General features: G+C 39.5%; 1 protein-coding gene across 1 annotated transcript in view; it reads right to left on the bottom strand.

The window, feature by feature from the left end:
- MICU2 (mitochondrial calcium uptake 2) overlaps positions 943–25848 on the bottom strand; it is a 136492-nt gene continuing 111586 nt past the window's right edge. Inside the window, exons 7-12 of the mRNA XM_021379537.1 lie at positions 23685–23747; positions 14314–14411; positions 5875–6046; positions 5484–5592; positions 4200–4357; positions 943–3896 (exon numbers count right to left, since the gene is read on the bottom strand). Of these exons, the coding sequence (XP_021235212.1) occupies positions 3792–3896; positions 4200–4357; positions 5484–5592; positions 5875–6046; positions 14314–14411; positions 23685–23747 (705 nt within the window). The 3' untranslated portion in view covers positions 943–3791. The remainder of the gene's footprint in view (positions 3897–4199; positions 4358–5483; positions 5593–5874; positions 6047–14313; positions 14412–23684; positions 23748–25848) is intronic.

The following is a 25848-nucleotide window of genomic DNA, read 5'->3' as shown; positions in this document are numbered from 1 at the left end:
CCCCATCACAGTCAGTGAGGAAAAGCAGGCCACTATCAGCCAGGGCAGAAAAAGAAAGGAGATTCCAATTGGGCACGTGGGTGTGAAAAAGCATGGTTTTTTGTGTACTTTCTGACATGACACAGGTGGGTGCACAGTTGAGCAGTGTTGGGAGGATGGCATGCATGAGCTGCAGCGCGGTTCCTGGGGCCCACGAGGAGAGCTCTGCACCACAGCTCTCTGGTTAATGAAGCAAAAACTTTATTAACTGAGCCAACACCAGCCTAATGGGAAATCTGTCTCCACATATGCTGCATAATTTCTACATTATTGAACCAACTAGGAATTGTTTAATCAACAAAGACAGCAGGAAACCTTCAAAAAGTAGATGAGCAGGGAGCTGCGAGCTTGTTTGTGGATTAATTTTGTGCAAGCTCAAGTCTCTCAGGTTTCCTTTCCACCTCTTGTTGGGCAACATCCTCAGTTTCTCTAGGAGGAATTTCTGTGGTTGCCTGGTGCTAACAGCATGTGTCTTTGTCCACGGGTTTTATCTTCATGCTTCCTCTGTGCCTAGTGGCATTACAGGGGCTGTTGCTTGGTCAGCGTGGATCTCAGTAGTAACAACCATACCACTGGGATACATGCTCTCTGTTCAGGAGGACTGAAGGTTTCTTTCTTCACTGGAGTAATTTCCTGACCCAGCTGTGACTGTTTAATAGGAAAGCCTGAAGACACAAGACATGTTGGCACTCATCCATAAGAAGAAAACTGTATTTAAAACTCCAGTGTACATTTATTAATCCATCTCCATACTTAAGTCAAAGTACGGACAATACGTCTGAATTTTGAAATATTTCCTCTAACTCTCTAGATTTGTTCCCATTTCAGCCCTTCATTTGGCAGTACTCGTCCTTGTGTATGCTTTTAAAATACGTTAAATCAATTTATGAGACCTCCACAATATGTAATTTATACTTTTTATTCCAAATAACACTCAAAAGCAAAGTTGGGGCTTTTTTTAGCAATTAATTTTATTTCATTTTTATGTATATTTCTGTTCAGAGGGAGGATTCCTAAGATTAAAAAAGTCATAATTGATACACTTAATTGGCACACTGGCAGTAGGCAAGACCTTTAAATAAACTGTGTTATGTTAACAGACAGCTTGCAAATACCATGCAGTTACTAAAAGGAACTTAAAAAAAAAAAATTAAAACTGCAATGTATTCCTCAAAAGACAAGGTCGGTCTAAACACTTATGTAAACAGCTCTTTCAGACTAAGATATTTTATCTGAAACATGATTTTAAGACTGTTTCACAAATCTTTTTGGTGGAAACAAACAAAAATAAGCTACAGATGAAACACAGAGCCTGATTCTTCAAGGGACAAATCTTCCCCGGCATTCAGAGGAATTCCTTCCTGGCTGCACTTTCAGAATAACTTCTTCTGAAAATGTTAACTGTATTTTAATTCCTAAGTAATCGTTCAATTTCTTATTTTACAGACACAACATTTGTCTTGAAATAAGCATGTTTTCTTTTTCCTCTGAACTGGACACCAGATCTTCAGCTGAGAAATAAAACTTGAAATCTATTTTCAGTAACTTGCTGCCAAAAGCAGATATTGCTGATTGCACGAACCCAGACACAAATGAGCAATGAGGCATTAAACTCCTAGACACGCTAAAGCTCGATGAATTGATTCTTCCAACAGAAAACCAAACAGCTTGCAGGACGCATGACACTGGTAAACAAAACAAAACAAAACAAAAAACAACCACAAAAGCAATATAGAACATCAAAAACCTATGAAGAATTCACAGAATAAATTGTTAGACAATAATCTCCATTCCAAAGTAAAAACAATTTGCCAAAATATTAACAGCAACAAGTAAAAGGCAGCCTTGTATTAAAGCAGAGCTGGAACAACGCCCACTTTAGGGGAACACACACACACTTCTGTGATTCAGAAGTGCCTTGCTTGATTTTGTCCTTTAAAAAAAAAAATTGTTTAGTGATGTGAAGCTGGCTGTGGTACTTCCATGCCAGTCCTGCTGCCCCACCTCTGCTCCCAGTAGCTCTTACTCATAATTCCCATCACCAGAAGAAATAAGCAGCTTCCAAAAGCACCGAGTGAAAACAGCTGCCTGATTTCTCACTGCCCACAGAGCAGTGCCATTCCGGTTTAAGGAGGAGAGGCAGAGGCACTTACTGCATTTTATTTCATTTTGAGAGGTTCCTGGGGGAAGCAGAGGGATCCTTGGCAGTCACTGGTACCTGATTTTCTAGACAGGTCTCGGGGCACTCACAATCATGTTCCTGTTCATGTGGATGACTCTGGGTGCTTACTCACAGATCACATGATTTAAATTAAAGCTCCAAGCGAAGGCTGCATAAGGAAGAGCAGCAGGTGGTTGCACACAGCTGCTTTGCTTGCTTCCTTCTAGAATGACCACTGTGCTGAGGCCTGGGAGGACTCCTCCTTAGCACAACTTTCCCTGATGGCCACTGACACACCAAATGTGTTGTTTGTAACCTCAGGATTCCTTACGAGGGATCCGCAGAGCTTGTTTTGTTTTTGAACAGTGCTTGTTTTACTCAGTCCATCTTTTGGGTCTGTTATCACAAACCTGTCTTGAAAAGTCAGGCCTTCACCCCAGCCTGGACAAAACAGACGAACCTGACAGCTCTGTACGTTAAAGTCTGTCTCCTAATTGCAGTGGCCAACTGGGAACACTGATCTGGACCTGTGACAGGCTCCTGAGTCTATAAGAAAAAAACTCATGCACGATGCACATCTGTGTATACAGAGATGCACACTGTACTATGGCTGAAAAACTTTCATGTTAATTTTTAGTTTGTTTGTTTGTTTGTTTTATTGTTTGACATCTTAAGTCTAGCTTTGCATTTTGGAGTCATAAACAATTTGTTTACTCTTTGTTGGGCTTATTATTCCCGCCAACACTTGCTTGTTATAACCTTGAGTTCCTGAGATACTGCAGCATTCCCTGTCATAATCTTTACTAATACAAAGTAAATATTTGTTAGACATTTACCTTCTGAATTACAATTAAGCAAAATAGTTACAATTCAAGGTGTAATCACTGCTCATGATAGAATGAGGATGAGGATTTTTCCTTCTTGTTTATATTGTTTGTTGAAGAGGTCTGAGAGTCTCAATGCACATTCATATATCAACATGTAACTTTTAAAGCCTGTATCATCAGTCTTATATTTCCAGTTTAAAGCTATTATCACAAAGGCAGACAAACCAGACATCCACACTGGACCTGGTGGAACCATCTGCCAGGAACTAGCAACAAGCAGCTCACAGTAATGGGGGCACAGCAACGTGAGATTTTGTTTTCGATGTAGGTAGCTTGAATTGCATGGATTGTGCAAGTGGTTTCCCCTTTTGGACCTCTGTCTTTGGCGGGGAAAGAGAACTGCAGTTTTAGTGGCTGGCTGAGATGATGACCACTCTTCCAACAGGAGATGACATTGTTGGGATGTTCCAACCAGTGGCCACTATTAAATCCTATGCATCCCAAAGGTCACAGTGCAGAGTCAGACTCCACAAAGAAATAAATAGCATTAGTCCCTAGAACAAGAGTATTTCTGTAGGGAGGTCAAATGTAATAACAATTCTGTAAACCAAACTGATTGCACTAGAACAATATAATTTTTTTTTTTGCATTAGATATTGGTTTAATTAAGTAAAAAAGAATATTTTTGATTCAGCTATTATGTAAACAGGACAGACACAAAACCCTACATAATGTTTACAGCAAACCAACAATAATGGACACTTTTAAAAAGGACTTTTCCCACTTTGCTTCCACAATTCTTTTGCTCCTTTAATGCTTTCTCTTTTCACACACTTCCAGTACCCTTGAATGCCTTGCTGTTGTGGTACCTGTTAATAAAGTTAGAGAATGTTTAGCATTTACACAAAAAAGACTCTTACTTACAGACGGTGTAAATATCATTCGTAGAGCAATGCAGCTGCTCCCATAGTTCACATGTATATTACCAATGAAGGCAGCACTCCTCCCAGATTCATAAGCAGTAAGGAGTCTTCATATTAAAATATAATTGCTTTCCATTCACTATCTCTACTTGTGTTTCTACAAGCATTAACAAGATAGTCGTAAGAATAAGCTGTGGTATTTAAAAACAAGTATGTTAATGGGAATGACAGATGATGTCAACTTCTTACCCTCAAACCTCGATGAATTCGCTTCTTCAAGACTCCGAGGAACTCGCTGTGGCTGAGGCAGTCATCTCCATCTAGATCAAAAATCTTGAAGATGGTATCCAGAACATTATCTGAGAGCTCCTGTCCTGTTGCCACCTTCACTGCTCTCTTGAACTCAGCTAGTAAAGACAGAATATTGCATCATTACATTACTGAACTTGTCAAGACATTTCAAAGCACATACATTGCAGGGCTTTGTGTAATTTACAATGTCCTATGGATGCCCCAACTGGAATATTTGGTTTTGCGGTGTAAAGAATTTGGAGTTTTGACTCAAGTAAAATAAGAAAATGTGTGGGATTGCAATAAAACAGAGATAGCAAGAGAGAAGTGGTTATTGTTTATTACTGCAAGCACATTCTGCCACATGAACAGGATGCATTTCTGAAGGCATCACAGATGGGTGAGTTTCAAGGAGGAACGGGAGGTTACTACATTAGAGTAGCGCTGAAGATTATTACAGCAAGTTGTCCCACTAAGTGAAACACAGCAACATTGTGGTTCTACTTCCATAGGCAAATGATGTTTATAAGTAATGCTATAAATATGATTAGTTCTGAAGCTTACTAGAGAAAAGAGCACTCCATCTCTCATCTTAGCCTCTTTCAACAATTCCTCTGTAAATGCAATTGGTTCCTTTAAATTCCATTTAAATGTAATTAACTTCATTTAAATATAATTAAGTAGAAAATCCTTCTGAAAAAGGATATACCACAATTTAAAAAGGAAGGTCACTAAATATGTTATAGCACAGTCCTAATTTTGTCTTTAAAAAGGTGTTAACTGTTTCAGCTCTGTATGTTAAGTATAGATCTAGAGATAGCACTGCACCTTTTTGAATAGAACACGAAGAAAAGGAGAAGGATCTTGTCATGACACTCATCATTTTCAAGTGAGCCAACCAATTATTCATTTCAATGAATGTTAATGTCTCATCAACCTTCCTCAGGAACTTCTGTTACTGTTTTCACGTAACTCAGGAGAGCTGTCCTTCAAGTATCACAAGTACATAACAACCTCAGAATCATAACAAAAACCACTTGTCTTTCCACAAAAATGCTGTTGCATTGCTCCTAAGTGTCTGTTAAATGCGAAAGATGCAACTTCTCTCCCTCGGTTCTTTGGTTTAAAAAATACTTCAGACGTTTTTCATAGCCATGATTGCATAGCACTGCACAAAATTCCGTAATGAAAGTGCATATTTTCTTTATAAAAAATACAGATGCGAAGCTGTGGAGCACTCACCTCGTTTAACAGGACGATTAGCTACAGTGAACATCTGCATGGCAATAGAAAAGTCTTCCAGGTTGTTTGTAAACTTGCAGAAAGTCTTGAATTCTTCCAAACTGATATTCTAGAGTATCAAAGAATTCAGATGATATATATTGAATATTACTTTCAAACCCCAGTAAATGTTTTGTTAAACCCAATGGACCTAACATTTGGGTGTGATAGCTTACTTGTTGTCAATACTTACATTTCTCAGTTAGTAAATTGTCATTGTTCTTATTTGCATAAAACTCAAAAGCTGCCACAATTCATTTGGAAACTGGTTGTATTTTTAGATACTCGTATATATGTGAAAACCTGTACACAGAAATGAGGAAGCAGAACAAAGCACGCTCCAGGTACCAACCTCTCCTGCCTCAAATCTGTCTTTCACGTTTTGCCAGTAAATTTCGTTGTTTTCCTCATCAGTGAAATACAGCAGCCATTCTGCAAAGTCCTCTTTTCTCATGACGTTCAAGCCCTTGGAAAACTGTATGAATTCCATTTCTTGCACTTCTGTTTGCAGATTTTCCATGAACCTGTGAGAACAAACAGTGAATACGCATTAGACACCAACTCCTGATCGCAGATATCATCAGCCTGGGAGCTGACTTGTTCCCACAGCTGCATTTCAGCAGGGACACCAGCAGAGTGTTCCCTAAGCCTGTGCTAAGACAGCGTGCAGAGCTTGTCTACAGTCTTTAAGTGAGGGAGAAATGTTTAAAAATGTGCAGATAATGAGATAAAATGATCGATGAGGCAGTGTTGTAATGAATGAGTGGAAAAGGGCATGGCAGCTAAAGACCTGACACGTTATTTATGAAATTTCATATTAATAAGAGAGGAATTTAAGGTTGGAAAGCACCTCCAAAGAAGAGGGCCCAACAATCACAAAGGTGAAAGAAAAGAGGAACCCTGAAATCATCACTACATGAAAGGACAACTAAGATCCTCAAAGACTGCAAAGCCTGAGACAGCAAAGAGAGGTTCGGCAAACTGGTTCTTTACTAATGAGAGAATGGGTTTGCTAGGATTACAGACAGTTCGGAAGAGCACAGAAAATGACACCGCGGGTATTTCAAGAGAGAGCTGTCTGAAAAAGGATGCTGTGAACATCAGCAGTTTTAGAAGACACTCATACTTTGATAGAGAAAAGCAAAGGCAGCACGAGAATCAAGTACCAACGCACAGGTACAGAACCACAGATTCATAGAATCATTTGAGTTGGAACGGACCCTTAAAGACCATCTGATCCAACCCCCCTGCAATGAAAACAGACACCTACAGCTCCACCAGGTGCTCAGAGCCCTGACCAGCCTGACCTTGAGTGTCTCCAGGAACAGGGCATCCACCACCTCTCTGGGCAACCTGTGCCAGTGCTTCACTACCCTTCACTCCACTACCCTCCAGAAGCTGGAACTGTGAGCAGAGCAGTAGCTTTGAATTTCCCCATTTTTGCCCACATGGACATTTATAATTTTTCGGGGGGGAGGTCTGATATGAATTTCAAGATAGAAAAAATTGTGTATGAGCCATTTAGAGATGGGGCCATGTACAATTTCCTCCCCTCCCAGTGTATATAAAGTTTAAAAACACAACCAGGCTTGCCAGAATCTTTTCATTACATCAAAAGAACCCTGCTTAATTGAGTTGCAACATTTACTGACAGGAGGGAATGAAATACTTCTATATTGGGACAAAGCAATTAGCTGGAGAAGACAGCTAAGGGTCTAGGCAGCAAAGAGCAGCAGAGGCTCATTTGCTTGTCAGTGTTTGCATGGCCTCACTGGATTTGAATTATTTTCCCTGAAATTAAAGCATTTTAGCCTGCACAGCTATCTTTAGTTCTTTAATGAGATCACTCAGACAATTAGTAGCCTGAAGCTCTGTGAAGTCTATAAGGGGTTAGCTGAAGGCTGCTGCTGCATTATAAGCTCTCTCTTGTATTTTCTTCTCCAGTAATTAGAGCTGCACATGCAGATAAAGGGCCAACAAATGCTTCACTGCTCAGGACATGCAGGTAACTGAAAGCCTTCTGCTGGAGAGAATTTAAGATTCAGGCTGGAGTTTTATTAATGTAATACTTAGTACGTGTATGCTATGCTCTCACATTTTCTACGGGCATTTCTTCAGTCGTGTAAAGGTAGTTATAAGGCCCCTGCGTGGCAGTCACTACAGAGATGTCCCACCTGGGACAGCAGGACAGCGGGCAGAAGGTTTTCTTGGCTGGGGTACCCAGAGCACCATTGCCTTAAAACCCTTTCAAAAGCTGGCTGCACTGTTTTGAAGACTGTGATCCTCAGACCTCTTGTGTTTAAACCCCCGTGTCTGCCTGTGCTGAGCAGTTGGGCAGAACAGGCCTTGCAGGCCAGAGCGGTGCAGCAAAGCCACGCAGGCAACCCAGCAGAGCTTTGCTGCTTTTTGGGAGTGTCCATCAGAAGTGAGAGTAGGGTATCTGGGATGTGTGGCTTGTGCTTGGCTGGAAGACATAACAGAGGCCATGCAGAGCATCTTTGACTACTGTTGATGGAACACCTGGTCTGGGGCAGGTGAAACTGCTGAAAATGAAGTTGCTTTCAGGAATATGTATAAGCCATGGATGCAGGGAAACAAGACAGAGTATATTTTAGTGTTTTATTTTCTTGGCTTTTACTCTGTGGAAGGTGGATACATCTTGTGACAGGTGTAAGGTTGGTTCTTGACAGGGTAAGCTCTTTACCTTGGGGAGCCACCTCTCTGTCATTAGCTGGTCACCAGCCACGGCTGATGACAAATGTTGTGTTCCTTCATCTTGTCTAAATACTGCATTTGCAGGTTCCACTTAAGCACAAAACCCTCAGTGACCCATCCAGGACCGTACCCAGACAGGGCAGGACAGCTGAAAGACAAAGCATTTCTATACACCAAGGAAGGAGCCAGCGGTCCATGTAGAATTCTGTACATCAGCCAGTAGAATGGTGCAAGGAAGCCAAAGAGGAAAGGGAAGCATTTGGCTCTGGCATTTCTGACATATGCTTGATTCTGCACCCGCATCCAGTCTGACAGGGAATGAGGCACTGCATCTTTCCATCCCATTATGGGTTTTCCGCTGCCTTTTCTCAAGCATGGGTTCTTGCCCTCTCCAGTTGCCTCCAGGCAATGTCACTGCACATCGATGGTTGCACAACAGCCACACATCTTATTGCACTACTCAGAGTAGGGAGGAGAGCAGGAATTACTTCTTTAGGGATGAAAAAAATTAAGGGATCTTGCATTTCGACACGTAGGCTTGCTCCTGACAAGCTAGAGTGGGAAGATTTCCTGCCATACCAAATTCAGCAGCTGAAATATGTAATGTAAAATTTATACGTGATAGACTCCCATACTACAAAAATTAAAATACCATGAATCACCACATCAGCATTCTAGGTCACTGTTATTCCCAGATGTGAGAGTTAAAAATTCTAATGAGTTTTTTAAAAAGAAAGTTATTAAAAGTTATTAAAAATAAATTTCTGGTTAGGAAGTAAAACCCGATACTTATATTCCATGATACCACTAGGGATACTTGATTTTTTATCTTCTGGATCACGGTGTGACAAGTTCCAGTTAGAAATTCCTTTAGAATTTCTTCATATATTAGGAAAAACAAGCATACTAATGAAATTCCTGCTCTCCTGAAGTCAATGGCTGTGGACTTTGAAGAAAGACAAAATTCAACTATGGGAATGGGATTCGCATCTTAGATGCAATAACTGCAATGGGAACGCTCTTGTACTGCAGCTTAAAAATAAAAGCAACTTCTTATTTTCCAAATAACAAAAAGTAAAGGTCAATCATAAATTTGTAAGATGGAGAAAAGGCTGGGAGCAGGCAGTACTTTCTTTAAGATAGCCTGTTTTATCCACACTCTAAAACACCCACGTTGAAGGCCAATGGCCAACTTTGTTATCGTGTTACAATGGCATCCAAAAACCTTATCAGAAGTTAGCCCACATTTTGTAACATGCTTTACAAACCTATAGAAAGAGGGAGTCTCTCAAGATTTTTTGGCAACTCAACTTTAATAGAAGTGAAAATGTAATAAAAGTGGGGAACCTCAGAAATGCAGCTATTCTCCCTCCAACCTGAGATGTTGCAATGACGTGCTAGCTTTCTTATGCACACAAAGTAGAGAATGAAACACAAAAGGAAAGGTTAGGGAAAGTTTTCCTTCCTATACCTTTTGATCTGAATTGAAAGTCTGTACAGAGCTTCAGTACTCTAATACAGAACCAACCAATGCTTGTGGTATAGGTTTGCAGGAAGGAAACCTGACAACTAAGACAGAGGTAAATACATCACTCCAGTATTTGTACTCCACTTTGGCTCCTCTTTGGACACTGCAGTCCTGCTGGAGACTCAATAATTATCTCTGCAGCGAATGCCTACCACCAAGCAGCTGCAAGGCTGCCTTCTGGCAAATATGACTTTTCAGAATGGAATACAGAAAACCTATTAAGGTCTTGACCATTAACCTTCACAGAACATTTACATACATGATTGCAAATTCAGCTTTGCAAGTGTTAAAGCAGTTAATCAATCTCAATGTTGTCAGAATTACAGGCAAAATTCCCTTTGATTTAGTGTCCTCAGTGTTTCCAAACCAAACACTATCAAACTAATCACCTTCATCTAAAAGCACTCTGTAGAAACTAATCAAGCTGTTTGTTTGATAAGGATGTAGGAAAGGAAGAAATAGAGATTCTTCTCAGCCTCACTACTAAATATTTGGGAAATGCTCAGATTCACTTATGATGGGAATACAGAGCCAGAAAAACAGATTTTGCTCTCATCCCTTTTCTTTCCTCAGTCTGATCCTGCTTGCATGTAGTCTCTACATGAATTAGGGGTCTATAGACAGATAGAGATTTAAGCTTGCTTGGGGACAGATTACAGGAAAAAAATCATGGCAGTCATAAACTGTCTAGGGAGTGAATTACTGTCTCCTCTTTTATTTGGGATTAGGCATACTTAAACAAGATCAGCAAGGGACTTTCAGAAAAAAAAAAACAAAACACCACAGTGGCTGTCAAGAAGAAATACTTGCTAAACCCAGAAAACTAAATAGTTTTCTACTCATAATAAAAAAAAAACAAGACATACTACATAGCCAAATTTAAAGCATAAGTGAAAAAAATTTGGAGGGAAAATACAAAAAAATAGTTTTCTGCCTCAAAAATTCCAGGGAAACTGCCATGCAGGAGAAAAAAAAAAAAGCCTGGAATTCCAATGGATTTCTGGCTTCATGTTTGAAATGTGACAATCTCTAAGATGAGGCCTGGTATTAGAAGATGATATTATTGTAAAAACTGAGTGGTGGTCACATGAAACAGAAATTTGTTCACGCTTCTGAGAAGAAAGTCTTACCTGGTTACAGCTTCTTGTATTTAATTTACCCTTCTTTGTTTTATATATACATATATATATGTATATACACACATCTAATGAGCTTGCTGTGTGTTGTTTTATATCTTCTTAAACTGACACAGGACAATAACCATACCAGTTGCACCTGGCTCTGAGGCACCACTTCTACTAGTGATGTACATAAACATTATCCAAAATAATTCTGAATAACATTTCCTACCTTTCTACCTTTTGCCAGTGAAACAAACTGTTGCTTTTGGAGATGTGAATGGTGATGTTAAGGACAGTACAACCGGCAAGAAATCATGCAGCAGTCTGGAGCTGCACATGTGTTCCTTGAGTCATGCCTTAAGAGCTCTGACAACACCTTGTCACTATGTGAATGGCACAGGAGGATGTGCTTCCTTGACTGCCTCCACAACTTCCAGTAGAAGCTGCAGAAGTGGAAATCCCACCGCTACTGCTCAACAGAGGATGGAAAGGAGCAGCTTTGGTTGCTGTTTTGACTATGTTCTGTACAATAGTGAGAAAAGAGCTTAACTGGTGTCAAAAAGCATATATGGAATTACTTCTATATGGATTCTTACTAGATATGAATTACTTCTTTACTACTACTTTCACAACAGAACAAGAAAAGCTGAAAAATGATCTGATATTGTTTCACGGTCTCATTCTTTTTGTCCAGTAAAAAGCAGTCTGACAGTCATCCTTGCATGTATCCCCTACCTATGATTTCCAAAGAACCGTGCACCAGCTGGAGGCAGATGGAGAACAGCAAGCATGATTAACCACGTTCCTTCCCTATAATGCATGTGCCTCCTGTGTTTGGGGCTGTAGGAAGGGAGGCACAAGAACTGGCTTACTTCAGCTCCACACTGACTGAAGAGACACAGACAGTTTCCATTTTCTTTGTATCATCTGAATGCAAAGGAAGGAGAACAAGGCAAATGAAATGCCCTGATATGTGGACTGTGGCTGTCCGACATTTTTCAAATGTTTGGACTGCAGACTAAAAGGTCGGACATCATTGGTGAAAGTGCAGATACAGATGATTGCACACTTCCAAAAAGATTTTTAAGTCAGCCAAACTGAAAAAGGAGCATGAAGAAAATACATGTAAGTAATGAGGTGAGAACACCAGTCTCAGCTTTCTGAATTCCCATACAAGTGAAATTTCACAAAGAATGCATTCCTGCTTATTTTTTTTTTTTAAGTTTCAAGCCTGTGTGACTGTAACACAGTAATATCTGTGTATTTAACTGATGTGACAAGTTTTAGTGTGTCCTAATCAAATCTAATCACCCCTACGTTCCACTAGGTACTACACTGATCAATGGAAAAGCTTTCTAGGCAACAACTTGGAAAATGATAAAAGCATTTACCATCATTATTTTCTTCTTTTGACAATGATCTATGTCTGCACAGCTCATCAGTCATCTCTTGTAAAAACAGCGTGGCACTTTGATCAAACAGCCAACAATAGCTTCCCGCGTAAGGTAAAATGTTATGAGAGGCCATCAGATAGAAATCACATTTTCTCTGAACAATAGGAACCCAGAAATGATGTGCTTGATTTACTTGCAAATAAAATCATGTGAAAAGTGATATCTTCACACAGGTTAAAAAGACACTGATCCTTTTATCCACCTTTCTGCGTGTTAAACAAACTTCACTGTCATGTTGCAACTGAGATGGAGTGTCTACACAGTGATAAAGAGGCACATTCCAGCTCTACGAAAAATAACTGCCACTGCTGAAAAATTACCTGCATTAAACCTTACACTTATCCCACAGATTTTAAGAGCAAGATGTGGGAGTTTGATTTTGATTACAGGCTTCTATCTGTGTGGTAGGCAAAGGTCTTTAACCCATACGTTCTGATTGTACTAGGTACATGGTTTTATCAATGTCATGCCTCATTGGGTCAGTGTGGGATTTTATCTAAAAGCCAAGGCATTTCAGTTTACACTGAATATGCAAACACAACCTTTTACTGGCGCTCTCTGCCTTTTGTTTCATTGAGAGGATCTACAGTATTTATTGAGAAGGGAGCTGCAGGCATCTTAAACTTATTTCACTCAGATTCCTACTGACTGGAGGTCTTCAAAAGAGAAAGGATGTTTATTTGAAGACTGGTATGTACTCAAGCCAGTAGAGTGGAACGCTCCTTAGAGTTAAGAAAATTGTCACTCTTCCTCTTTCACTCTGGCTTTCCTCAAATCTTTACTGACTGAAACAACATCCATTTTTTAAGAGGGCTGGCATAGATTCCCTCTGCTTCCGAACAAAAATTCAAGTAAACAATTATCCCAATCTGTTTCCACAGTCTGTAAATGTCCAATTATTTTTGTAGAAGAGGTAGTACTAACATAGATAATCTTCTCTTGATGTTGTGTTCAAGGTGCGAGTCAGGACTCACACAGGTGTATAGGCATTTAACTTCCACTTACCCCAAAGTGTGCACTTGGATTCTGGCCCCACATTTACAAAGCAAGATGTGACTTCATACTAAAAGTAAAAATTGATCTCCCAAGTAGCAGAGAGTTTTAACCAGTTAAATGGTGATGCTGTGTCGCTGGTGGTCATCATTACTGATTTAAAGAGACGCTGGAAGAAAGAACCCCCTTTAGTGAAAACACTAACACCTGATACCCAGTTGGATTTTCAAGCTGAAATCCACCACAGCAGAGCTTCACACTCTAATGTAGACAGGGACTACAGCACTTTTCTGACACATGTATAACATGTAAACTGAATGACTCCAGTCTTAGAACTTTATTTGAACTCCTGATTTTTCAAGCTTACAGTGAAACACACTTGCAAACAATGCTTTTCAGCAGTAATGGCTACTGGGTACGGCACTGTAGCTTCAGTCTGATGTCCTGTTTACCATCTGGCTTAATTCTAAGGGCCAACACTAGTGCCACAAAGTATCTGTACTGTCCCACTGCAATAGTTCAAAGAGTGAAAAAAGGCGCAGCTATAGTTTCAACAGAAGTTGGAATTAGATGCAAGCAGAAAAGTTTCCTGTATCCTGCCATGACGGCCGTAAAGGGGATTATCTCAATCCAGTAAAGTTTAATTGATTAGCACTATTCTAAAAAAAATACTAATGAATCATAGTGTCTTACACTATGCCAGCACACAGCTGCCAAGAATGGTAATCTCAACCCTCACGACCTCCAGCCCTTCTGCTGCTTTTGAGTTCATCAGGGTAGGATGCAGAAAATTGAGCACAATTTCTCCTGCAGACAGTAGATCCAAGGAGCTACACCAGAATTTCAATCACGCAAAATCATGAATAGTCTTCTGCCTGCTTATCTATTTAACTTTCTGAACCAACTCAGCATAGGGTCAGGCTAACACCAGTGTTAGTGCAGAGTAGAGGGGTCAGGAACAGGACTGGCTGAAAAAATACCTGAAAAACTCAGAATAGCGAAGTTTTTCCTTTCCTTCTTTTCCAAAGAAATGTACCAGGAGCATGGTATTAACATCACAACTTTCCAATTCTGCTTCCTATAAAACAACAACAAAAAACACTGTATGATTATTGCTATCTATTCACTGCAAACCTGGAAGTATTCATTTGAAGTAGAATTTCACAAGAGATGCTTGTAATTTAATTACTGCTCCCAGAGCTATTACACAAGAATCTCCAAGCTGAATATTTCTTCCACATCAATTGGTAATAGTATATGTATGTCCTTCTCCTAAATATTCTGTATGAAAGCTGAGTACAATTTACAACCACCTTTGTTGTACTTTATTACGGAGAAGGTTGCTAGTTAAATTGTTGTAAGGCTTTATGTTTAGGTGAACAGAGGCTTTAAATAAATTTAACATCTCTGTAAAAGAAAGTTTTTAGTCAGGCATTTCTAATTTGTTACAGTCATTTAAAAACATTTATGAGACTTTACAAAGTGGAACTAGAAAAACAAAAACATTCACAGTGTTCTGTTATAATCCGGTCTTATAGGGGTTCTTGCCAATCTTCAGTGCCCTTGATTTTTCTGTGTTTTAAAAAATCTGATGAAGAGATTTCTGCAGAAAAACGATGCACGTTATTTCAACTCAACAGCATTTTTAACAAGCCTAAACCCACACATAATGCTGGATTTCTGTCCTTTTCTTCTTTCAGCACCAGCGTGCTGGCATTTCTTTGAACGCAACAAAACACTAGGCAACATGAAGAGAGATTTTTTTTTAAGTCCAGAGGGATTTCAACAAACTATTCCTATGACATCTAAATAGCCTCTGTGTCTTTTATCTGGTTGAAGAGGTAAGATGAAAGACAAGAGTCTATTCATAAGATTTAATACTAATGGTTATTTAGCTTTCAGCATCATCAATAACAAGTCCCATTAGTCCACTGTTTCATGCTTACTGCATATGCGACACAGTTATGTTATAGTTAAGAGGTAACATTCCTCATTTCTACTGCAAGCCACAATGCACTAAATGTCAGTGATACAAGTCATGAATGAGTGAATCTAGAAAAAAAAAGTTTTAAAGACACATGCAAACTGTACTTATTGAACTTTATCATTTAACTGCAGGCAAAGAATATTTAAATACCCACAAGGTCCATCCTTCTAAAGTTTAAACACTTCAGATTGCTGTGAAGGCTGATGCATAAACATTCGTACAGGCTTTTTTGAAAGTCAAAAGTCAAATGCTTGTGTATGCTTGTTTGAAAGTCAACCCCCAACTATTAATGTTGGAATGCAAAGTTCTCTTAAGAAGAAACAGAGAAGAATCAATGCATTTCCCACTGCAGTGAGATTCTAATCTGCTTTTTGTTTGCTTGTTCAAAGAGCACTTGAAAAATACAAGGAATAAATTTGCTGATGTAATTTTTAAAACTAAGCTTGTGATTATGCAATTTAATGCTTCCAATTTAACAACGCTGTATTAAAACCAGTGTTGTACTGAAAGCGATCTGAAAAAAAAAGTTTAAAATAACCTCTTAAAAACTAAATCTGCAAAAGAAAAAGATTTGTCTTCTATTCAGGTTCCTCTAGCTACAAGCCAGATGAAGACATACAAACAATACCCATCTCATCTTATCTAAGATGACAAAGCCTATCCCTGGATTTATAACAAATATGGACCTACTTGTTGGCTACCCTCTTTATCAGCTGAAATTCCAAAGTGGAATTGGCAGATGTCCAAACACTGCGTTAGTGAGAGTTAAATGGATTTCGAAACTACAAAGCAGCACATTTCTCTAAAAGAGAATATGCAATAGGAGACCAGAGAGACTACACCTTAAGGGTAAAATTGCAAAAAAAAATTGCTTTTACTAAAGTTAATGCTATTAAAATACATGTTAGTACATAATTCCTTTTTTCCCACAGAATCATTAGGAGCTTTTGCTGCTGAACTGTATAAATTAGTACCAACATGACAAATCTTTGTTAGAAGATAATGAGAGCTCTATTAATATTTCCAACACCTCACCCTCCTGAGCTTAGGTAGAACAACTTAGGTTTGGAATGTCTCTTGGCAGTGAGAATGAAACGGTAACCTAATCTTGTACCTGTAAAAAGGACCAGGATTGTAGCTTTCAGTCACAGAGCCACTATCTAAACTGAGTGCCTGTTTGTATTCAGGTGTGTCTGGTGGCTTCAGCCCTTGCAGGCTGCACTTCAACACCTTTTTGGGTTGTGTGCTTTAGAGAAAGCTGAGGCACAGAAGGGAGAATGGATGGTGATGTTCTCATCTTGATGCAAGCATGAGATAGGGCACGTGTCTCATTTGGGTAGCTCAGACATGCTCCTGGGCCCATTGGTTCAGACAAAGGATCCCAAAGACCAATCTCTGACGTTGCTCAAGTCTATATGAACCAAGGAACATGTGTGTACATACTAGAAACATTAAACTTATGTTCCTGGAGTAATTTCAACACCTTATAAACCCTTAAAAATGTCGTTAACTGAAGAATTATGCAAGTAATCATTTTAAAATGAGATCAGATAGCACAATCAGATATTTCCTTTTTATGTTACACAGACTGTTAACATAGAAGCCTGATGCTGCAAACACTGAGTCACAGGTGTAGGCCTACCTAATCCTGTAGCTTCCCACTGAGCTTTTCACATTTAGGACCTGACGTTGCAGCAAGTAGCAACAAGTGCCACACAGAAGAAACTTATCGCATAGCAAGACAAGATTTTCAGAATACTGTAGTTAACTGATTTTCAAACTCATCTGAAATGTTAATAGACTTGCTGTCTCTGGATTCTTACCACCTTTCATTGCAGAATTTGCTTGAGGCATGAAAGTATTCATCACGATTAAAATCTGTAATATGTTCCTTCTCTTACTTGCTTCCTGGGAGATGGCATTTGCTGCATATCTTTTTTTAATAGAGAATATAAAAATAATATACATTTTGGATTGATTTTCTTTTTTTTTTTTTTTTTGTTAAGATAGAAGGTGAGAGAATGGTTGAAGAACAGAGGTGGTAAAGAAATGAGAGTCAAGGAGAACAATACACTAATTTCTATCTGTTAGTGATGATCCAAGTCTTTCTAAAACTAAGACTAAAACCTTGCAATTTTTTTTTCCCAGTCCACTTCTCTGAAATATTACTTGTTTTTCAGCTGCTAGGTTAGTCACTTCCTCATGCCAGGCTTCTCTCCCTGGAGGCCTTCAATCTAAGCAGCTTTGTCTCAAACATGGCTCAAAAGCGCCATGATTTCTGTCACTCGGAGAGATCCAAGATGCTGGAATATATCCTGCAGCTCAGCTTTGGGAAGCAGTTTTTAAAGATGTAGCCATTATGTTACGAATCCTACCAGGTGCAGCCAGCCAGAACAACTATTAGCAGGCAAGAGAGTGAGACCAAGAGATCCAGGTCTCCAAAAGCAGCCTTTTTTTGGCAAAGCCCAGCCAGCCTCAGAGAGCTCAAGAATGAACAACAGGTCATTTTAGGATGAGTCAGCTTTAATCACGTAAACCCATACTGTAGTTTTGAATGTGTTGCTTTCTCAGTTTCTCATGAGGCAGGATTCAAGAATACACCAGGTCTGGTACAGACAGGTGAAGCTGGGCACATTACCTTATCTTCAGAAGATATAATAGACATTAACTTGTAAGAAAACTTATATTCAGTACTCGACAACAGTGAACGCTCCTGCTACCTGTGGGCTGACTGTTTGATAATGACAGCTGATGCCATGGAGTGGCTATGCCATAGCATCAGTGCCTTAGCAAGGAGGAAAACCTAACTTCATGAATGTCCTCAGCTTGCAGCGCCTCGCCCCAAAGCCTGCCGCTGTTCCTGAAGAGGTACTGAATAAAAAAGGTTCCCAGCCAAATCGGATAAAGCTAATCTGGAAGCAGACATTGTGGGAGACGCCTGATGACAGAAATTGAAGTGGGCTCCGACTTGCTTTGCTGCCAGCAGGCTGAGGGGACCTGGCCTGGCTGCATGAGGCCTGCCTGGCGTGCTGGGGAAGCAGCTTCTGTGTGGCTGGGCACAGCCCTCGCAGGGATACAGGCCCTGTCTCTCTGCCACACCACACTTTAGAAATATTAATTTCCATAAAAAGCAGAGAATTTGTCATAAGGAACCCTCTCAGGAGGTATTAAGCTCTGTGAAGCTCGCTCGTCTCATTAATGTTAATGTGGCCTCAGAGGCAAAGCATGCCTCCCCACCCCATCATCCCACTGCCTCCCTGACAGGCAGTGTATGTATGCCAACTGGACCTGCATACATGCAGCTTTTCCAGTTCATTCCAATTAATTTTATAAGCCAATGCACTATGTAGAGCAAAGCAACTCTATTCTAGATTCCTCCTGCTCTGATGGCAGGGCTACAGCTGATAGATGTGTAGGTACTGGGCCAGAACTGTGCCCTCCCTTGCTCGTGTGGAACCCACACTGCTATCTTCTGTCTCTAGCTGTATAACTAATAGGGCTTCACTGAATATCCAGAGTTGGAAGAGACCCACAAGGATCATGGAGTTCAACCCATGGCTCCACACAGCACCACTCAAAATCCAATCCCTATGTCTGAGAGCGCTGCCCAAATGCTCCCTGAGCTCCGGCAGCTTGGGGCCGTGCCCACTGACCTGGGCAGCCTGTTCCATGCCCACCGCCCTCTGGTGCAGACCCTTTCCCTAACCCCCACCTGCCTCTCCCCTGATGCAGCTCCATGCCGTTCCCTCGGGCCCTGTCGCTGTCACAGAGAGCAGAGCTTAGTGAGGTTACACAAGAGAGATGAGAGGGGTAACGTTGCCTCACATCTGTAAAACAAACCAATGCTGCTGTGACCACAGCGGGCTTCCACTTGAATTCCTTGTAGGAGAGACTTTCACTGTCCAAGCCCAAGGTAATGTAATTGCATAACAGGTATCTAGAAAAATTACAGAATCACAGAATCATTTGAGTTGGAAGGGATCTTTAAAGGTCATTCACCCTAAGATGGGACTAGCTGTACACTGCCAGTGCCAGAAAGGACGTGTCTTCATCTCTCTTGAGGCTGTAATGGCATCAGATCATGTGGAAAAATAAAATATTTTCCTTGTCTGTGAGGTAAGCAGTGACCCAGCAGTTTTTTAATAGCTTGGTATTTTGATGCAGTGCTACTTTGCTCTTCAGGGGTTTTACCTGCCTGGAGAGATTCCTTTAAACAATGAGGGGTTAACATACCCTAAAGCTGTTCAACAGAATTCAGTGTTATTTGGCTAATACAAAACATATACGTAGGAGAAGACGGTTCAAGAAGAAATGTGCATTACATATGAAGTGATCAGTGACAAGATTTATGACACTGTTTTGGGAGGGACATCAATTTTAGTCTTGAGCTGTATGCTTCGAAAATTCGATGTGTTGCACAGATATGCCGTAGCCCTATTACAGAATATTACTGCACTACAAAAGCATAGCTGTTAACCACCACCTTCCTCCATGCAATTTAGGCAGTCCTCAGTTATTCTGAGCCCAGGGCTTTGCAGACTTCGAGGTTATGGGCAGAAAATTTTAAATTACTTAGAAATTCTAATGAGCAGATGGACAAGTTATGAGATGGCCTGCCCAGTCTCTGGGGCTGAGGTGCACTGCAGTGCTGCAATGCCTGAAGGTCATAAGTGGTGATAAATGTGAGGACAAGTAACATCATTCAGCTCTCTTACGACAAAAAAAAAGGAAAAAAAAAGAGAAGTAAGCAGGTTAAAACAACTGATACACAATAACATGAAAATACCCATGTGCGACTGTAAAAGTATATCATTTAAAAAAGATTAATAGCTGTGTCTCCAAGTGTGTCCATTTTAAGAACAATTACAGAAGGTTCTGTATTGTCATTCTTTTCCCAACAACAGCTGAAATTATTTTCTAAGTTGAACCACTACATAAAGCATATTAAACTAGAGGTACTGAAACTGCTTGATAACTCATTAATCTAAACAGAAGGACCCAGGAGCAAAGTCCCTGCTCTAGCCCTACAGCAGATATCAGCAAACATCCACTTTGGTTTCACCACAAATGAATGATTGCTGATGCACATAACACAATTACAGCAACCTTTTAAAGGAACTTGGGGAACTAACACCAAGAAGCAACTACTGCATTTAACTGGACAGCACCTTTTTCAAAAAATACCAAACAGGTATTTTTTATAGAGCATGCCTGCATCTATCCGTGTGCATGCCTGTGCTGTAAGTAAATCAGATGGGAAAAAGTCAGCAAAGACCCTCCTAAATGACTGGGCTGGTTAAGGCTGGGCAGAGTTTTCTGATGCTCTTTCCACACTGATTACAACATTGGAAAAAGAGAATCTCTCAACTGAAATGTGTTTACTTGGAGAACCAAGCTCACTGCAATCCCTGCCAAGGGCCACTCATAACTGGTAACTTTTTGAATGTTAGTGGCATATTCAGACTCTCAGTAGAAGAGACAGAGATGCATGGTCCAAAGATGGGGCAAAGCAAAAAAAAGCTTTTTTTTTTTCCTAACACAGTATCCCATTGAGTGTTGAGGGGTATCTCCAATCATTAAATGACTGACTTGGGCTTCTGCCTGCTTGCTGGACAGGGAACACACCTGGATATGTCCGGAGGTTAAATGGAGTTTCAGACTACCACATAAATCTTATTGTCTTAAGGCAGTGACATTTTTTTTCATCTGGTATCAGAAACAAACTGAGATTACTCTGAAAGAGCAGTAAACTTGAATGCTTGTGAAAGCATGGAAATAAAGAACTGTCCCAAACAGCAAACTTCTGTTAAAACATCCCAGCTTTTGAAGAACACTGTAAATGTAAATATTTTTATGCTTTACCTACTTTGACTGAAAATAATACTGCAAGTGCTATAGTTCTTAGAAATAAGGAGTAAAGACATGTACACCAATACTATGTTGTACAGTTAGATTCACTGCTTATAATCAATTTGTGTTGTGAGAGACAGAGATAGGAAACAAAAATCAGAAGAAAAATGACAAATTGAATTTTGCCAAGTAAAAATACGGAAAACAGAAGACTTTCAAGATAGCTGTACTCTGTAAACTCTGTAAACGTGCTTAATTCATCTTTTGAATAGGCTATAATCCATTTATAATCTGCTAAGAAACTGTATTTAATTTTTTTTTTGTTGTTGTTACAATAATTTCAGATATTTTGCAATGGAGCATTCTGAGGAGGAACAACAAAATGGAGACATTCTGGCTCAGGTAACTAATTAGCTCCTACTAAACCTAGGTTTTTTTAGATAAATCCGTCCAACTGTATCAAAGTTTCTCTTGAAATTTGATAGAATGAAGATGAAATCTGATAAAATGAAGATTCTTTTTCTTTCACTCATATGGAACTTAAGTCTCAATTGAAATTGGTTTCAAGGACCAGACAACCCCATTAATTCTAGCTATTTTAATCTGGTGACTGAAGAAATGATTCAAGAAAGGAGTTGGCTGTTGCTCAGCCAAATAATTTTCAGCTGAACTCTGCATGCATAGTGAGGGACTAATGCCTACATGCAATGGAAGACAATTTATGTTTATGTGTAGTCAGTACTAAAGGTGTTAGCCATACTGTTGCTTCTGTTTTTTCTGAGGTTGGTGAAAAAGCAAAAAAACCCAATCCTTACCAATCCTTACTCCTTGTAGAAACTGCCGATGCATGATAAGTTTAAAAAGCAGATCCCTGTACAAATTTCTTATTGAAACAACATCAGCAGTTGCTGTCCCATTCCCAAGTATCCATTTTCCATTTCAGTTTAAGACTGAAAGCAAGTCTGTGGAGAGAATAAGCATGCAACAGATCCATCCATCCATGCTGTGGATGCAGGCAACACTTGAGATGGAGATACCTCAAAAGCACTCTCCCCTCTGCCTCGGTTCATCACCTTCTTCTGAGGTGTTCTCTGTACATTGAGAAGTTCCCCCTTCATTTTCAGTCTCATTCAGGCAACAGAATATGTCACTGTGCTGAACAGAGACTGAAGAAGAGATGACTGCTGATGCATATTTGCCATTTTCTAATGGTCTGCAGTTCCAAAAAACTTCTAACTCAGCTTGAAGACAGCATTCTAAGATTGTTTCTTCTTCTGGTCCATGCTCAAGCTATTTCTCTTTGGAAGTGGAACTAACAAAAGTAATGCTTGACTTTGTCACCTGAACCACAGCAAATACATTTCAAACTGTTGTGGTCTAACCCAGCAGGTGGCTCAGCACCACACGCTCACTCCCCTCCTTCCCAGTGTGATGGGGGAGAGGAAAAAGAAAAAACAAAGTAGAACTTGTGGATTGAGATAAAACTACTTCCTAAGATAGAGAAAAGGAAAATAGTTATGACTAAATATATATATATGAATGTATAAAACAAGTGATGCACAAGCAATTGCTCACCACCCCCTGACTGATGCCCAGCTCGCCCCCTAAGCAGCAGAAGAGAGCCAAATGAACTCCCATCCCCTTCAAAACTCCATGATGTCACATGGTATGGAATATCCCTTTGGCCAGTTCAAGTCAGCTGTCCTCATTCTGTTCCCTCCCAGCTCCTTGGGCCCTTTGCTGAGAATGGCCTTGTCTCTGTACAACACTGCTTAGCAGCATCTATAAACATTGGTGTGTTATCAACATTGTTTTTCTTCTAGAACCAACACAAGGCATCGTACCAGGCACTCTGAAGAAAACATTTCCATCCCGACTAAAACTAAGACACAAACCAACTCAAAATAAGCAGATATTACTGCAACAGCAGCAATTAGGTTAAGTTTAAAGTATCAATTCTTACTTCATAGAATCATAGAATTAGCTAGGTTGGAAAAGACCTACAAGATCATCCAATCCATACAGTCCAACCATCCACCTACCACCAATAACCCCACTAAACCATGTCTCTCAACGCTATATCTAAATGTTTCTTGAACACCTCCAGGGTCGGTGACTCAACCACCTCCCTGGGCAGCCCCCACCTCCCTGGGCAGTCCATTTGCAGTCATCTTTTCTCATGTGTCAGCACAGAGGGTTTTCTGGGTTTTTCATAAGTATAAGAGAGTTACTTTAAAACAGAGGCTTGCAGAAAGGAAATAATGGACTGACTACATAGCCATTAAAAAAATCTACTACACAGACATAGAATGAATTAATTGCATAATAAACTTCATCAGGACATTCAGAAATGAAAACAATTTTTCTTCCCAAGTTAGAAAATTAAGTTGACATATAATGCACTTATATTAATTATAACACTGTCATCGATGCTTATATAAAAAAAAACAAAAACAAAGTCCATAGGAAATATGACAGCACATTGGCTAAGAGAAATGCATCTCTATTTCATACCTGAAATATGGTTTCATCTCCAGCTGCTTTCAAATCATCTTCCTTTCCAATGATTCTCTGCATCTGCATTTATTTAGATATTACAAAACAGGAAAATTACAAGTTTGGTCTTACAAGAGTCTTTCAGAAACTTGCACTAATTTCACAATTTCTTAATTGTAAACTCATTTAGATATTTGCAAGGTTCTCTAGTTACAATAAAGTATCTGCATACTTAACAATATTTTGCTATTCAGAGCCACTTTTCCTCAGGAAAGCCTGATCTATGGTGGTTAATATAGCCTAGCAGAGCATATGAATCTGGTGGACACTGTTTTTAGAAGAGATGCTCTTGCACCACAAGCTTAGTATTCACTCCATAAGATCCTGAAACTCAGAGACAGAACATCAAGGGTCATTTGTGACCTGTGATTATCCTGTGATTCTCACGCTGTCCTCCTAGACATCTTTATATAGTTTTGCTATGGACAAGATCTCCTAGACATGAAAGACATGTCTGTTCAAATGAGGTATACCGTACAATTAACAAAAAAGAGTAATTAAATTAAATAAGCAACCGTATTTTCAGAACTGGCATGAAGCACAATGCATTCTGAGTTTCCCTTCCATCCCACAAATGAAATGAATTCTGAATGAATTAGCTAATGCGATCTTTAGAAGTACTGAAATGACTCACCCTTAAAAACTGTCTGAAGTAGAACTTTAAGGTAATATAAAAATGCATTAATTTGCTGAAAATCACCTTAAGTGTTTCTTGGCTGCAAGTCTTCCTTATGATTGTATTTTAGCCTGGGAAGTCAACAGTACCAAAGAACGAGCAATTTAACATAGCACAAAGTACACCTACCTTTCATAGACATTAGCACGAATCCTCAAAGTGACAGCAAAAACGAAAGAAGAAAGGACTTATCAAATCTAAGGTATAAACACAGACTTACACTGAACATTCTGGATATGGGGTTTTTAGGAAAGACGATTCTAAAGTTTTGAAGCTGCTGCTTGTTTATCAAGCATTTCTGAACCATTCCCCACCCATGACCAAATTTGCATGGCCATTATTTTGTAGATTTTTCAAATCTCTTCTTAGGGTCTTATATTTTTCCTTTTTCTTTTTTGCTATGTAGTTCAGAGAAGCAACACAGGTTTGTAAGTAGCGAGTAGGAAATACCTGTGAACCATTAGTGTTGCCACACATCTTCTCATGACCTTCACATTTTAACTAATTCACCTGTTCCTTTTTTTTTTCACTCTTAGTTTTTGAGTTCCTCAGGATAGTTACTGTCTATTATTATATTTTGAACATCATTACTTGACAGTCTAAAGACAAGGCAAAGCAACAGTACTAGTTCCTCCAAATTTCTCCAAATTCTTTTTCTGTTGATCACTACAAAACAATTGGCTAGTACAGTAAAAACACTACGAATTTCCTGATGGCAAAATAGCAGTATAGACCTCTGGATAAGAAGACAACTGCTCATCCATGTTCTCTCTGAAAAGCTGCATTTTTACCTACTTGAAAAATCCAGCTCACACACAAGAAATACAATGGGAAATACTTTCAAAATGACAGAAAATGTGTTTTTTTTTTTCTGTTGTGTTTTATTTTTAAAGGACTCTTAGAAAATTTGTAAAGAATACTAAGGAACACAGGCTCGCAGTATAATTTTTCTTACAAGTGTTCTGGCAGGCTTTATTGTTTTCTTAGCATGTAAATCCATATGACTCTTGAAATTATTATTTGGGAAAGAATGATGATAATTTCCCGTAGTTTGCACATTTTTTTCCAGCACAATGCAGCAGCTACTCACAGAGGGATATGAATTCTGCCCTTGAGCAATGGACTCTAGTATGCCAGTACTCATTTTTTTCCATGTAACATTTATCTGCATTTAATATTTATACCTGTTCACTGCTGTATGATACCAAAGGCTAATTCAAAAAGAGTGATGCCTATTATGCATAATGCATGCCTCTCTACCAAACGCATACAAAGAAGTAATATTTTCTAAGGAAGATGGGCTGGCTGAAAGGATACGTCCATCTTCAAAAAAACAAAAAGAGATTTTGCATCTTGCAGTTGCTGGGGAGAGAGTTTGGTGCTTGTGGATGCTATCAGACTGTACATGTGGCCTATACCAAACTGTGGCAACTGTTGACAAAGCAG

This window comes from Numida meleagris, chromosome 1 (genome assembly GCF_002078875.1).
Source record: "Numida meleagris isolate 19003 breed g44 Domestic line chromosome 1, NumMel1.0, whole genome shotgun sequence".
NCBI classification, from domain to species: Eukaryota; Metazoa; Chordata; class Aves; order Galliformes; family Numididae; genus Numida; species Numida meleagris.
Note: the sequence above shows the minus strand (reverse complement) of the source record. Positions and strands in the feature narration are given on the sequence as shown.